General features: G+C 35.1%; 2 protein-coding genes across 2 annotated transcripts in view; one reads left to right on the top strand and one right to left on the bottom strand.

Annotated features, from left to right (window-relative positions):
- The first annotated feature begins 3360 nt into the window (after positions 1–3360).
- tbx5a (T-box transcription factor 5a) overlaps positions 3361–14429 on the top strand; it is a 43088-nt gene continuing 32019 nt past the window's right edge. Inside the window, exon 1 of the mRNA XM_087251199.1 lies at positions 3361–3434. The gene's annotated coding sequence lies outside the window, so the exon portion shown is untranslated. The remainder of the gene's footprint in view (positions 3435–14429) is intronic.
- LOC147844570 (uncharacterized) lies at positions 5100–11950 on the bottom strand. Its single transcript, XM_087253002.2, has 9 exons — positions 11841–11950; positions 11496–11642; positions 11294–11421; positions 11083–11219; positions 9835–9928; positions 9419–9754; positions 9149–9326; positions 8806–8933; positions 5100–8374 (listed from the first exon to the last, which is right to left on the bottom strand). The coding sequence occupies exons 1-9, from the start codon at positions 11932–11934 to the stop codon at positions 8060–8062; spliced, it is 1557 nt and encodes a 518-aa protein (XP_087109128.1). The 5' UTR covers positions 11935–11950; the 3' UTR covers positions 5100–8059.

The raw sequence follows: 14429 nt of genomic DNA, 5'->3' as shown, positions 1-14429 counted from the left end.
TTTTATTATTATTTATTAATTATTATTATTAATTATCATTAGCATTATAATTATTATTATTGTTGTTGTTGTTGTTGTTATTTTTTATTATTGTTGGTATTATAATTAAATATCATTATTATTATTATTATTATCATTATCATTATTAATAGTAAAAATTATCATTGTTATTGTTGTTATTATTATTATTATTATTACATTACTATTATTTTTTGCATGAACGTTTAAAAATCATATATATGTTAAATAAAAATATGTAAACACATTTTATGTAAAACATCTTATTCACTACAATAGAAAATTAAATAAATATAAAAATTAAAAATAAATCATTAAAATGAAACGTTAATTTTTATGATGTGTATTATTTTGTCATAAACACCTACCTCTGACTGAACATGCACTTCAATATTTGAACTGTTTATATACTGTCTAACCTGCACAAGTCCTTTGTAAATGTTGACTGTGCTGCTCTGGATGGATGGTCAATCTGAAAAGCGCTCTACAAATACACCTGAACTGAATGGAGTATTGTTGCCTCAGATTCTGTAAGGGGTTCACAAACTTACGCACAACACTGTAATTGGTTGTTGTAAAAATAAAGAGCCAGCAGAGGGCGACAGATCAACACGAGAAAACGAGGAAACACTTCATCATCATCATCATCTTCACGATGCAAACATTCTGCACTAAACTATAAATGTATGATGACGGACTGTGGAAACTACTAACATCATAATTCAGCAATTATTTATTTACCAACAGCCATGGAATTCAAATGTGTTCCCCAGGTGCTTTTATAAAGTGTTGTTGACCTGCAGAATCTACACAACACTAGAAAATGCACTTCAATACATGACGTGTTATAATAATAATATAGATAAACCCAACGTCAGATTAATTATTCTATAATATATTATTCTATGAATATATTTTAATTAAACTTTTAAGCTCAACAGTTGCAGTTCTCCATATTTGACCCACTTTTTAGACTGTAATAAATTATGGGTTGTCGAAAACCAACACGGTGTCAAATATGGATAATTTTATTATTTTATTTTCCTTCAGCATAGTCCCTTTATTCATCAGGGGTAACCACAGTGGAATGAACCACCAACTATTCCAGCACGTTTTACACAGCGGATGCCCTTTCAGCCGCAACCCAGTACTGGGAAACACCCATACACACTCATTCACACACACACACTCATACACTACGGCCAGTGTAGTTGATCAGTTCCCCTATAGCACATGTGTTTGGACTGTGGGGGAAACCGAAGCACCCGGAGGAAACCCACGCCAACATGAGGAGAACATGCAAACTCCACACAGAAACACCAACTGACCCAGCCGAGACTCAAACCAGAGACCTTCTTGCTGTGAGGCCATCGTGTCGCCTGGGTTTTTATATTGTTATTAGTTTTAAATTACACTTTAACTCAACAATTGAGATTGTGCATATTGGACCCAGCGCTGGGTAAAATCAACACAGCATTGGCTAAACTTAACATTGGGTTACTGTTTTTTGTTCATTTAAATTACACTTTTTAACACAACTGTATTTAATATGACACAATGCTGGGTTAAAACACCCCAGCGTCTTATCGAGTGTGATCAATTATTGGTTGTTGTTAACGAACACTAGTCAAATGTAGATAAAGCCACTGAGTTATTATTTTTATTAAATTTAAATTACAAATTTTAACCCAACAGCGTAGATTGTCCATATTTTAACCAACTCTGGGTTAAAACAACATATACAGAATGTAGAATATGTGTGCATTAATCACATCATTGGGACTAGAAGTCGTGTTTAGGGAACATGCTCTTGACTTTGACCCTCCTGTTGTCTTCATATATTCGGATTTCACCGTTCGGATCTCCACTAAGCGTCTGAAATAAAAACACAGCTTGGTTTTTCGGTCTGCTGTTCTGCTGGTTCAGTTCTGACCCGTGAGTCAACAGGAGGATTAATGAACTTCTGAAGATGCCGACGGCTCCAGCAGTGTGAGCTCTAGTGCGCATGCGCGGTGAGGGGCGCGCGCCGGTGGGCTCGGGCTGCCGGTCGGAGGCTCTTCTGGAAGTGAATGGAAAAAAAACGCCAAGGGGACCGAAAGGCGGAATGCGGCTCCAGTGTGTGATGTGATTGTTAGCAGAATGTGTCAGGCCGAGCTCAGCGCAGGGGCCGCGCGCGGAGAGCTGTCGGGGACCCGCGCTCCGGTATCTTATCATGAGCCACCGGGCCGACATGCGGACATCAAACTCCCAGCCGGAGATATGCGACTTCTGCTGCAGGAAACACGCTAAAACGAACTTCTGCTGCGGGGAAAACACACTGAACACACACTCCTCCTGACGTGCTCTGAAAGGCGCAGTGTGTGTCCGTGCACGGAGGTTTCTGTAGTAAAGCAGCGGCCGCACGATAACAACACCGAACCTGCGCTCATCTAATGCACTATTCAGCTCCAGGACAATATAATGTGATCATTGTGACGGTGCCATATTAATATCCCACACTTTACCTCGTTTATACTTCAATTCTCAAATTCATTCAACGCAAAATAAGGCAACAATAATAGTCAATCGCGTTCCGCCCTGCGAAAACATGATCAATAATTCCGTGTTTTGTGTTAATTACAACATACTAAGCTAATTAGGTTTCTGTTTTTAACCTGTGTAAGTCAGTTTATTGATACTTAAGCAAAGATTACTGATGGGTAACTTACTAAACTTTAATTTAAGGCAATCAGTAATGTTTTAAATAGTATGTTTGCGTTGGACCAAATACGGATAAACCCAACAGTTGGGTTAAATACATGTAGATACATTTTGATTACCTTTTTTTAATAATTACAAACCCAACGTTGAGTTAAAACAACCCAGCATTTTCCGACAGTAATAATAATAATAATAATAATAATAATAATAAACTATTTTCCATGTGATGGGTTGCAGCTGGAAGGGCATCCGCTGCAGAAAACATGTGCTGGATGAGATAGCGGTTCATTCCACTGTGGCGATCCCAGATTAATAAAGGGACTAAGCTGAAAAGAATATGAATGAATGATGATGATGAACTCTGATTTTATTAACCCTATGTTGTGTCAAATATGAACAAATGTAAAGTTGAGTTAATATTGTACAATAAATTTAAATGACTTTTTTAACCCAACTGTTGGGTGTGCACAAACCTCCATATTTGACTCAGCACTTGATACAACCCAGCATTTTTAGAGTGCAATAATAATAATAATAATAATAATAATAATAATAATAATAATAATAAAGACGTAGTTAGCCATATCTACAGGTTTTTCGCTATGAGAGGAAAGGCTCAAACACTCACAAACACAAACACACACACACACACACGCGCGCGCGCGCTTGACGGTGTGTTCAGGCAGACTCACAGCACTGAAGGATTTCACCCTCAGGTTTGGAGTCCTTTAATTCTTCTCTGTAAGCTCTTGGTGTTGTAGTTTGTGTGTGTTTTCAGGTTTATCGAGGCGGTGTGTGTTGATTAAATGCGTTAAATCCTCGTTAACTGTTGTATAAAGGTATATAGGAAACACTTTGGAAACGTTTCACGGGCTCTACTTATGATCTTATAGTTTTATTGATTACTTACAAAGCTATTGTCATTTTATTAAGCGTTTATTCAAATAGCATTTATTTTAAATAAACGTAATAATAATAATAGTTCAAGAAACTAATAAGTTTAAATCTGCATTAACAAAGCCCGGCTAAGGCTCAAGCACTATGTGAGAATATCATGAATGTGTGTTACTGTTTCATTATAAATATATGTGTAATTTACTGGACTTTCTGAATATATGTTGAGTGAAATTCTCTTCATACATCTGCATGAGGTTTTCTTGTAAAACTTGATTCTTCATTGTTGAATAACAATAAACTCGAAGACAAACAAAAGTTTCCAATCGCCAATTTTGCGCTAAATACCTGCTGAACCGCGCTAAAACACGCAAGAGGGATCACACACACACACACACACACACACACACACACACACACACACACACACACACACACACACAATATATATATATATATATATATATATAATGCATAAATAATCCTAATAAGTAAGTTTAATAAATTTGCCATGCGCTTTTTGACCTGTATACCCGACATGTGGATAATACCGCTTTGGGGTCTTGGTAATTTATAAAGCGCGTCAATAAAATATTGATAATTATAATAATATAAAAGATAATTAAAAGAATAACAATAAAATTAATCTCTTTCTCGAGTATATATACTGTTTACAATATTATATTAGACTAACTCTATGAATTATCATTATATTTAATATATTTTGTTCTATTGATGCTTTGATTTCTCATTTATAAGTTTATTTGGGTGAAAGCGTCTCCCAAATTATTAAATATAATCATTTTAATATTGCTACTACCATTGCTACAAATAATAATAAAATATGTTTGTGTTATGTAGTGTTTTAATTGATTTTAGAGACCACACAGCAAATTTGCCAGTGTACATTTTACACCACAGGTGTTGAATTTAACACTTTTCTGGTGTCTATATGAGTCCCACCAGCCAAGTGTCCAGATTACACTTTGAAAAGTGTTGAATATGTACACCTCTGCAGTGTAAAATATTTTACACTTAAAGTGTAAAAATGCACACCACATTAAACATTTTTAACACCTGCAGGGCAAATTGTCCAGTGTAAATATAACTCCTCAGGTGTTAAATTACACTCTCTTCTGGTGTATATACGAGTCCCACCAGCCCAGTGTATAAGTTACTCTTTGTAAAGTGTTGAATATATACACTTAAGCTGAGTAAATAATTTTACACTAAGAGTGTAAAAACTATAAACTAGATATAGTGTATAGTAAATACTCAATCACCATAGCCAGGTCATATTCAGCATAAATTCTATTTTTCTTTGAACTAACATGAGAAAAATTAACATTTTCTACACATGAAACTCATAAAGATAAGTGTATATTTGAAAATTTTAACACCCTGGAATAATAACAAAATGTAAATAAATTCTTCTGTTACAGCCTTATTAAAATAAGTGTTTAGCGCATAAATTAAGCAATCATGGAGAAAGTTACAAAACAGAATTTATTTTCTTTAAAATTCACAGCACAGGCAACATTAAATCACTTTACAGAATATGCATTTCATACCTGAAAACTTTAATTTGTCATTAATGTCATTTTTTAGACAAACATTTGTCACATTGAAAAAAATGCAGTGGAAATGTTTAATATTTTACTTGTCACTGCCAAACATAAACAAGACAACACGAGCTAAAGCCCCATTCCTGAACCAAAATGCTTTATAAAAATATAAAAGTAATTTTTGCATACAGTTGTTTAAAAAAAATACATGGATTAAAACCACAGCAAAAATCACTCAAAAAGGGGGATTTCCTTGAAATTAGTAATGTTCAACAAAAGCACACTTTCAATTTCATAAGCAAGCAAAAAATGCTGTCCATCAAACAATATCAGACGTTTTACTGAGCACAGAAATAGCATCTTTCAAATCTAAACATACAGGAAAGCCTCAGCAATGTACCATCACTGAACTAAAGTGGTTCATATGAAAACGTGTACAGGAACTATATAAAAGTCATTTTCCTCCAATCCATAACTTCTCTGAAGGTCGAATGGCTTAAAAAAAACACAAGGTTTCAACATTCAAAAGGGAAACTTTTCTACAAAGCTCTTCCTTAACCTTTAAGGAGTGAAGATGTTCAACAAAGCATACAGTTTCAAATTCACATGTCAGCAAAAAATACTGACTGTCAAATGCAATAATATCAGTAATTTTACTGAACACAGGAATGTCATCTCTTAAATCTGAACAAACAAAAAGGCCTGACCGATACTCAGTTCCAAAACAAGTAATCCAAGAAAGATGATCTACATTACTTTCATTGTCAATTTGCAGTCTTTCTGCAATGAATTCACAGTCAATCAGGTCACAAAGCTGAACGCTTGTTGTAGGCCCACAGTCAATATTCTTAAATGGCTGAGATTCCCAGTGGTATGCAATACACATCTGGTGTTTTAGCGCTAAAGATTTGGTAATATTTTTGAAATTCTTCACACTTTTTTTGAAAAAGCGATGTTTCGCCTCATAACGCATTCCCCACACATGAACCAGCGGGCCTATCTTCCTGATGCATCTGGAATAATGGGTCATGAAGTGGTGCTTAGGAATGAGATTCCTTGGGTAAAGTTCTTTAAACAGTGTGTGGTGTTCACAAATCAGATGCTTTAAATAAATAGTCATGCCCTCTGAGATGACTGGAGAAAACACAATATTTATTATCTGAAGTAAAAGCAGTAGCAAACTCCAGTGTTTATCTCCAACTTCAACCAGATCTCCAAAAATTAAAGGCAGATTTCTAATAAGGCAAAATGTCTGAATAGCATTGAGACCCAAACCATTCCCAGCTTGTTCAAAATTAATCATTGTTGGTCTGTTCTTACGTTCAACAAAGCCATAGTTAAATGAGTAAATTCTATTGCTTGCAGATTGTGAAGATATAATGCTGCTGTGTGATAGATGGTTAAAAAGCAATTTCATTTCTAACTGTCCTACACCTTCTAATATATCATGCATTATATCGAATGCAAAATTGTCCGAAATATTAAAATACTGTAGCTCATTCAGCAAACATGTTTTTTTCACACCAAAGGATGATTGTGGACCAGCATCTGAAAAGAGGCTTTGACAATGTTGAGCATGTAGAAGTCTGTCACGCAGTATTATGTCTGGGTGGTCATCAGAGAAAATGTTCTGTGAAGCACATTTGTCAATCAAACAAAAACGACAAAAATAATTTGAGTTAAAAGATTCTACAAATCCAAAAAGTGTGTGCATTCCCAAATTATCTCCAGTTACTTGAGCTATAGTTCCATGGACAGGATCCTCTGAGATCGGTAATGTAATTCCAGATGTCTCAAGAATTTTAAAGTCACGCACAATTGGATCCAAAATGGCATTAAAGCCATATCGCTTTACATCTTGTGTGTGAAAAAGTGCCAGAAGATGAATATTCATTAAAGCAGAGTTTACCTTTGATGACAGGTTTCTCAAAACAAAATAAATACTTCCAATCTTATGGATTCCATGCTTAGAACCAAGGGGATTCGAAGTTTCAAAGTCATCATAAAAGAGTTGTATCTGAAGAGAATTTTGTTCTTTGGAAAAAAGAGGATGTTCTTTAAAATAGCTACCATCACAGAACTCTCTTAATATTTCTCCATTCTCACTTGGCTGGACAAAATGCTTTTGAATTTCTACATTTTTGAACATAAATTTCAAAGTCTGCAATAAAGGAACATATACAAATTTATCAGTAATTGGAACCTGATCATATGTGCCTGTAGTTCTATTGCGCCTACTGTCATATCTCACTCCTAAGGGTATTTCAATAGGTTCTACAACACCCCAGTTCTCAAAGAAATACTTTTTCCATTTTGTCTCAGTTGTGAAATTAGAGAATGGGTTGTCAAGATGGTCAAAATACTCTTCAACATCTGACCTGTGATCATCAGATACCAACTGAACAATATCCTCTCTGATGTTTGAATGCAATTCACTCACAAGCTCTTCCATATTTTCAGCCACTGATGTAATTACGTTGGAGGCTACTCCACTACTCTGTAATTTTGCAATAACTGATGCACACATTTCTTGGGTTCTCAACTTTCTCTCATCAGTGTTTGAAGATGTTCCTGGATTTCCTGAAACTAAGTTGGAAGGTTGTGTTACAGATGCTGGTCCACTTTCAACAGAAGGAGCCGGGGAGGATTCAAATAAAGACATGTCAGAGAGCTCACTGTTGTGCCTACGTTGAAGATGTTTTCTAAACCCTGAATATGAAACAAATCTTAGACAACAATCATCCTGATTGCATACCAACTGTAATCTTCTGCCAGGATAAAAAGCATGAGAAAGTTTTAGATGGCGTATTAGATCATTGACTGTACTGCAAGTCAACTTGCAAACAAAGCACCTAAACATTTTTAAGCTCTGCAGTAGTGTCCTAATTTAGAATCTTGGCTCGAAGATCCCTGACTCGAGGGCTTTCATGAGTGACACCAACGTCAATGTTGTAAACCGTTGTTTGAAGAAACGTGTACATACTGTGTAAAGCAGCATCATATGAAATCCCGAACACATAATGTGCTTTGAAAAGCTCATCAAAAGCAGCGAGAGAGGACATCGCCTTGCAAGGAATGAGTTGTCCATCCACAATGATGTAATAGTCATGGATGCAATTCTTCAAAGTTCCGACTGCCAAGATGTACGGCTGTGTTGTCTGTCCTGCCCTCAGCACGTCATCGAAACTGCAACAGGACTGAAAAAAAAAAAGTAAAACAAAAATTTCAGTATTTTACAAAAGAGGGTATGATGTACATCTAAGAATTACAGATCAAACGTAAATTTGCTCCAAACACGTCTGCAAAATAAATGTTTGAATTCAGCCACAAAGTGTGTACAGTAGGCCTGTCACAAATTCAAATTTTTGTTGTACAATATATTGTGATAAACAACATTATTGTTATGCAAGACTATTTTATGCTATTTAAAAAAAAAAAAACAACGCAAATCATATGGTTCATGAAAATTCATGGTCAGTGCAGCACTAGTCATTGCAAAATGTGCCTAGTTTATTAAATTATTTTATTTTTTGCAATCATTTACCACTATTTAAGTTAATATCCATTGTTAACTTGCATCTTAGAACATTTGGAACACTAATTAGTCCGACCCAAACACAAAGCATACCTTGTGGAACCTTACTATGTGGTTTAATGCTTCTTGGACACTGATCTTTACAATATTCTTCTTTCCACTTGAAGGTGGTGGAAGGAGATATAGAAGCAACAACAGTGAAGACATGTCACTGTCCCACTCTAAAAGTCAAGAAAAGGAAAACATCATGGCCCATTATTTTTAAAACAAATGCATATGATTAATCACATCCTTTCAGAAAACACCATGGCCCATAATTGTTTCAATCTACATGAATTAAATCAAGATAATCTATGTGTATGACTTACAATTACTTATAATAAAGCCTAAAAGCCATAAAAGAAACACGCAATTATTGTGATACATAAATAACTACCTGTAACTTCTTGACTGCTTTCACATTGCTCTGCAGACTCGATCAGACGACTCAGATGAAATGACTGGGTCAGGTTTTTGGCTTCTCCAATTACTTTGTGTTTAAGAGAAGATCCCCACTTCTCCAGAAGCTTTGCTGAAGTCTCTACTCCAAACAGCAACTCAAAGTCTTGAAGCACCTAATGTTTTATATAGATTAAAACAGAAATGTCATGTCACATCAGCAGATTAAAATCCATTTTAAACCACCATCAGTTGGTGCAGCACATACCAGGCCTTTTGTGTCAAGAAACCTAGGGAATATATTGAAAACAGATGACGACTTTTCAGGATTGCGGATCAGTTCCTGGCGATACTGGAAAGTAGATTTCATCTTTGCAGCCACTTGCTCCAGATCAGAACAGTGTTTTAGAAATGAAATGGCTTCCTGGCAGCTATCTCCCTCTAGCTGTATCTCCGTTGTCAAAAATGCTCTTTTAGTGATAGGGCCCCTCCTCTCAGAGATGCCTTGTGGAATGCTGGTCCTACTGACTAGACTGTTGCGCTGAACCGTTTTCAGTCTCCAGGCTATGTATCCAGAGTTACCTTCTGGATCATAAAAATGTTCCTGCAATAAAAAAACAAGATGTTTTAGTTAAATTAAAAAGACACTATTTATTTTTTTAGGGAAAATAAACAACAACTCACATAGCCTCTTTTGGAGTAGGGATCTTTGAGGGAGGGGAACAGAGTCACTATTCCAACAGCATATTTAATTCGTATTTCTTTTGGTGGAATGTTCCTATGAAGATAAATAAAATTATAGTGTGTAATATGTATTAAACTGTGTACTTTATTAAAACAAATAACTAGAACATGGGTGCTGCTTCTGCAGAGTTTAATCTTTAACAAGCAATACAGACTTATGCTGTGTACAAACTCACATAGTACACATACTACCATATGAAACAGTATGTAAGCAGAGTACCATTTCCAAAAACAAAGTATTAATAGGACACTGAGTGAGAAGTATTTAGATAAATTACCGTCACAAAGATTCTGAAATGCACATATGCACACTTTACTATCCCATGATGAGGTAGTGAAGTGATGCAACAGTTTTGCTGCACAAGGTAACACACTTTGTACAACCGATTTTCATTTATACCCCACATATTAACAATCATTTACCCAGACTTTACTTCTATCGAACCTGCTAGACTTTTTTTATGAACACAAAAAGATAATTTGAAGAAAGTTGAAAACCTGTAACCATTCACTTCCATAGTATTTGCATTTGCTACTAACAAAGTCAATGGTTACAAGTTTTCAGCTTTCTTCAAAATATCTTATTTTGTGTTCAACTGAATAAAGAAAGCCATAAGGGTCTGAAACTATTTAAGGGTGAGCAAATAGCAAGTAAATTTTCAGTTTTAGTTTAAATGTCCATTTAATATGCAAAATTGGACTCAAGTTTCTAGACAGTTCAAAGATTTTGATTTGAATGTTCAAGTCTGTTAAAAAGGGATGGGTCCCCCAAAATTTAGATTTCCTCTATTTACTCATTCTCAAGTTCTTTGAAACCATTGAGTTTATTTTTTCTAGTGAACACAAATTAGTGGTTTTAATAAATTCTTTTAGAACTCTGTAACCATTGATTTCCTTAGCACAATCAATGGTTACATGTTCATTCATTCATTTTCTTTTCGGCTTAGCCCCTTTATTAACCTGGTGTCGCCACAGCAGAATGAACCACCAAATTATCCAGCATATGTTTTACGCAGCGGATGCCCTTCTAGCTGCAACCCATCAGTGGGAAAATGGTTACATGTTTACAACATTATTCAAATATCTTCTTTTGTGTTCAGCAGAAAGAAAAAAAACAAGTAAATGGTGAGTAAATGATGACAAAATTTTCAATGCATTGTAAAAACAGCTTATATTTATATACTTTACCCATGTTTTTCAATCATGTCTCCAACTACAGCATTCACAAGAATTCGCCTTGTAGAATCTGTGATTTTCCCAGTTGCTCTGTACTCCTGAAAAATCTTCTCCCCTGCACTTTTTTTCCCCAATACATCTTTTACAAGCTTAAAAACAAAGATAAATTGATCAAATCATGTCATAAGGCAACATTTATATAGGTTTTAATCATGTAATCTACCTCCTTGGCCTCAGTAAATTGGTCGTCAGTTCGAGGTCTTTTTGTTGAGAGAACAGAAACACAGCTGTCTGTTGGTGACACCGTTTTCATTTCACTTGAAAATTGAGAGGGTGGTGGGGCAGTAGAATCTAACAAGAAAATGAAATGTTACAAATACATAACTATTTAAAACACACATATTTGCATTTGCAGCCTTGCAAACCTTCTGTAGCCATAGAATCAACAATTGTCCAAAGTGTGTCAGGCTTTTGTTCCATAATATCAGCAAAAACATCTTCATCCACTTCAGTTCCGGTCTTGTCTGCCAAATAAATGGTATGATCTGGAGATATACCAAATTTCTCCTTGACTACACAAAATGGCATAAAATAAATAATATAATTAGGTGAATAGAAAAACAAATATTTAAATAAATTACAATTTTCCATCAGTTGTTTCATAATATCTGTTTCTAAACGTGTTTTAGGCTAAACTAATATATAGAGACATTAGCCAAAAAACAAAAAAAAAAATGCCAGGTATCAAAAAAAATTGTATGAAAACTTACCTTCCCGTATAAGGGCATCATATTCCAATACTGGAAGCTTCATGTATCTCTTACGAGCTTGATACTGTACTTTAAACAGCATTCTGTAGATCATCTGGTTAGAAATAAAAGATATGATTATAATAGAGTTTGGGTAATAAACACTAACAAACAAAAAAAGAAAAACATTTACATAAATAAATATCAATGTTCTTCAAAATTCTAAGTCTGGTTTACCACATTTCTTTAACGACATGTAAAAGTAGACATCCAACTTTGCACAATATGGAGAGTTTAACATTATGTGGATTCTTGCAATAGTTGGACAAGTCACAAAAAACATTAGATTCAAATCTTTGCACAAAACCGGTCTTAGTGCAGGATTTTAACTCGAAATATAAAAAAAACATTGACTGGTTAGTACATTTTCCTTCAAACGTCGATGAAAAATAATATTAGTAAATAGTAACATTAGACTTTTCCAGGAGAAAGATGATAAAACGAATATTAGAATATATTATCAGTAACATTTGCAGTATTAATAAAACATTTACCACAGCAGCAGACGTCATACACTAAATTGCTATCCTTAATGTAAAACGGTATAACTTAAAGTTAAGCTAATGATTTTGTTTTCAAGCAAAAATGGAAAGGAAAAACTTACTTTTGATTCTACTTGCTTCATGCATAGTTCGTTATTTTTCCAGCGTGACACGCAAGGCGTCGAGTCTCCGTTTGAAAAAAGGAACACTAAATCAGTGTACATTAACCCGCCTTAAAATCTTTCAAAATTATACGCACTAGCTGACGGCAAACGTAAAAGAAATGCTGTTAACGGTATACATGTAAGGATACGAATTCATTCTCCACATTCCCAATCAGAATCACTTACAGACATCGTGTACCATGTGTAAAATGCTCAATAGCACATAATTTGCGACGTTAAATAATAAATTGGATTGCATTGGTTGATTCAATCACATTTAAAATAAGTTTCAACAACATACCCATACCATTTACGCACAAACGAATAAACAGACGGTAAAAATTTAGATTTTAAGCATGTGTAAAGATAGGAAAGCTGTCTAAAACTAAATTTATGAGTGACATTTTATGAGGCATTCGCAGTAACGTTAACGTTAAAGGCAGAAAGCGTAACGTTACACTCTGCAATACTCTCTTTGTTCAAATAAAATTACTACGTTATAATTTCGATAACACGTACAAAACAACTCACCTGTTTTGGCATTAAATGAGCGGAAAACTTGCTGCTGCCATCGCTCCGCTCCGTGTTGATGACTCACGAGGGGGTCCTGTATGTAAAATATACACTGAAGTGGTGTAGAATCCCGCGCCAAAAATCATTTAAAATGATTCGTGACATTAAGGTTTTACAAAAGTATTTAGGACAATTTGTGTAATTAACAAGTAGCCCAGGCGTATATATAACATTACAAATAAAAAAACTGAAGTTTGTGCTATTAAATGAGGAAAATGACGTACCTCAACACCTATGGCTTTGTGTGGCTGATGCTGTAATGATTCACGGGTATAGTCCCACAATCCCGGATTTTAAAGTTGCTAAACCGGCTTCTTAATTCTAAAATGTAAAAATTCCGACTCGCGTGTCTTTCGATTGCTTTTATGTCAAGTTTCCGGCAGGAAACTGTCCAGCAGGAGCAGCCATTAATGAAAAGTTTAACGTCAAATGCGGACCGTATTGACTCAGTCACCTCAAGTTCCCGTATGTGCAATTAACACCGATGAGGAGTATGGAAAGGCAACACCAATAATACACACTGTTAAAGTCACAATTTAACCCACATCAGCGTTAAACACAGTATATGTACACTTAGATTTTAACACTAAAACACTACATGAGCTTACACCAGAAATTCAACACCTCACAATTTGCTGTGCAAGTACTTTCGGCGAGTTTATAAACATTGGCACAGTGTTGCCAAAAAGGAATCAAATGGATTGTTTTTTCAGACAACACAAACAGTCATTATATGCTGTAGATTTAGTAGAGCCAAATATAGAATAATGTCAGGGTAAAAGCAGCTGCTTATAGCAGAAATGGGTCAACAAGTGTAGTGTTTCCTTTTAAAACTTTCAGAAAAGTTTTAAGAACTTGAATTGAACCGCATGTACTGCGCTCAGGAGAGAAGCTGCTTCATGCCACGTCAGTGGTCAGGTCTATATTTACATTCTCACATTAGTAAATTGTTTTGACTAAAGCAAGTTGGAGGGAAAAAAATAGAAGTAATCTTGCCCTTATCACATGGAGGGATTCAACAAAATAAAGTTTAATTATCAAAATCAACTAGAGAACTCCTGAACGATTCGACTATTGTTTTTATTAAGAAAGCAGGCATTACTTCATTAACCAATAAACTGCTCTAAACCATTATTTTGAATCTTCTATCTACTGGCCTGCGGGTTTTTTCTTTGCGTTTCTGACATTTAGTGTTTAATAATTAAAATGGTTGTTAATGTATAATTTACCCCCCCCCCCCCCCACACACACACACACACACACACATACCTTCACCAGGGGCGCAACTACACATATACTGAGAGGTATGCGGGTTCAAGTTTTGTAACTAA

This window comes from Danio rerio, chromosome 5, assembly GCF_052040795.2.
Source record: "Danio rerio strain M-AB ecotype USA chromosome 5, GRCz13ab, whole genome shotgun sequence".
In the NCBI taxonomy this organism is placed as follows: Eukaryota; Metazoa; Chordata; class Actinopteri; order Cypriniformes; family Danionidae; genus Danio; species Danio rerio.
Note: the sequence above shows the minus strand (reverse complement) of the source record. Positions and strands in the feature narration are given on the sequence as shown.

What these genes read in the sequence shown, in the direction of transcription:
- LOC147844570 (XM_087253002.2), bottom strand. Translation starts at nt 11,934, where the DNA reads ATGATCTACAGAATGCTGTTTAAAGTACAGTATCAAGCTCGTAAGAGA. An exon ending in GACATGATTGAAAAACATGG is followed by an intron (nt 9,929 to 11,082) that starts GTAAAGTATATA and finishes TTATCTTCATAG; the next exon opens with GAACATTCCACCAAAAGAAA. An exon ending in CCTACTCCAAAAGAGGCTAT is followed by an intron (nt 9,755 to 9,834) that starts GTGAGTTGTTGT and finishes TTTTTATTGCAG; the next exon opens with GAACATTTTTATGATCCAGA.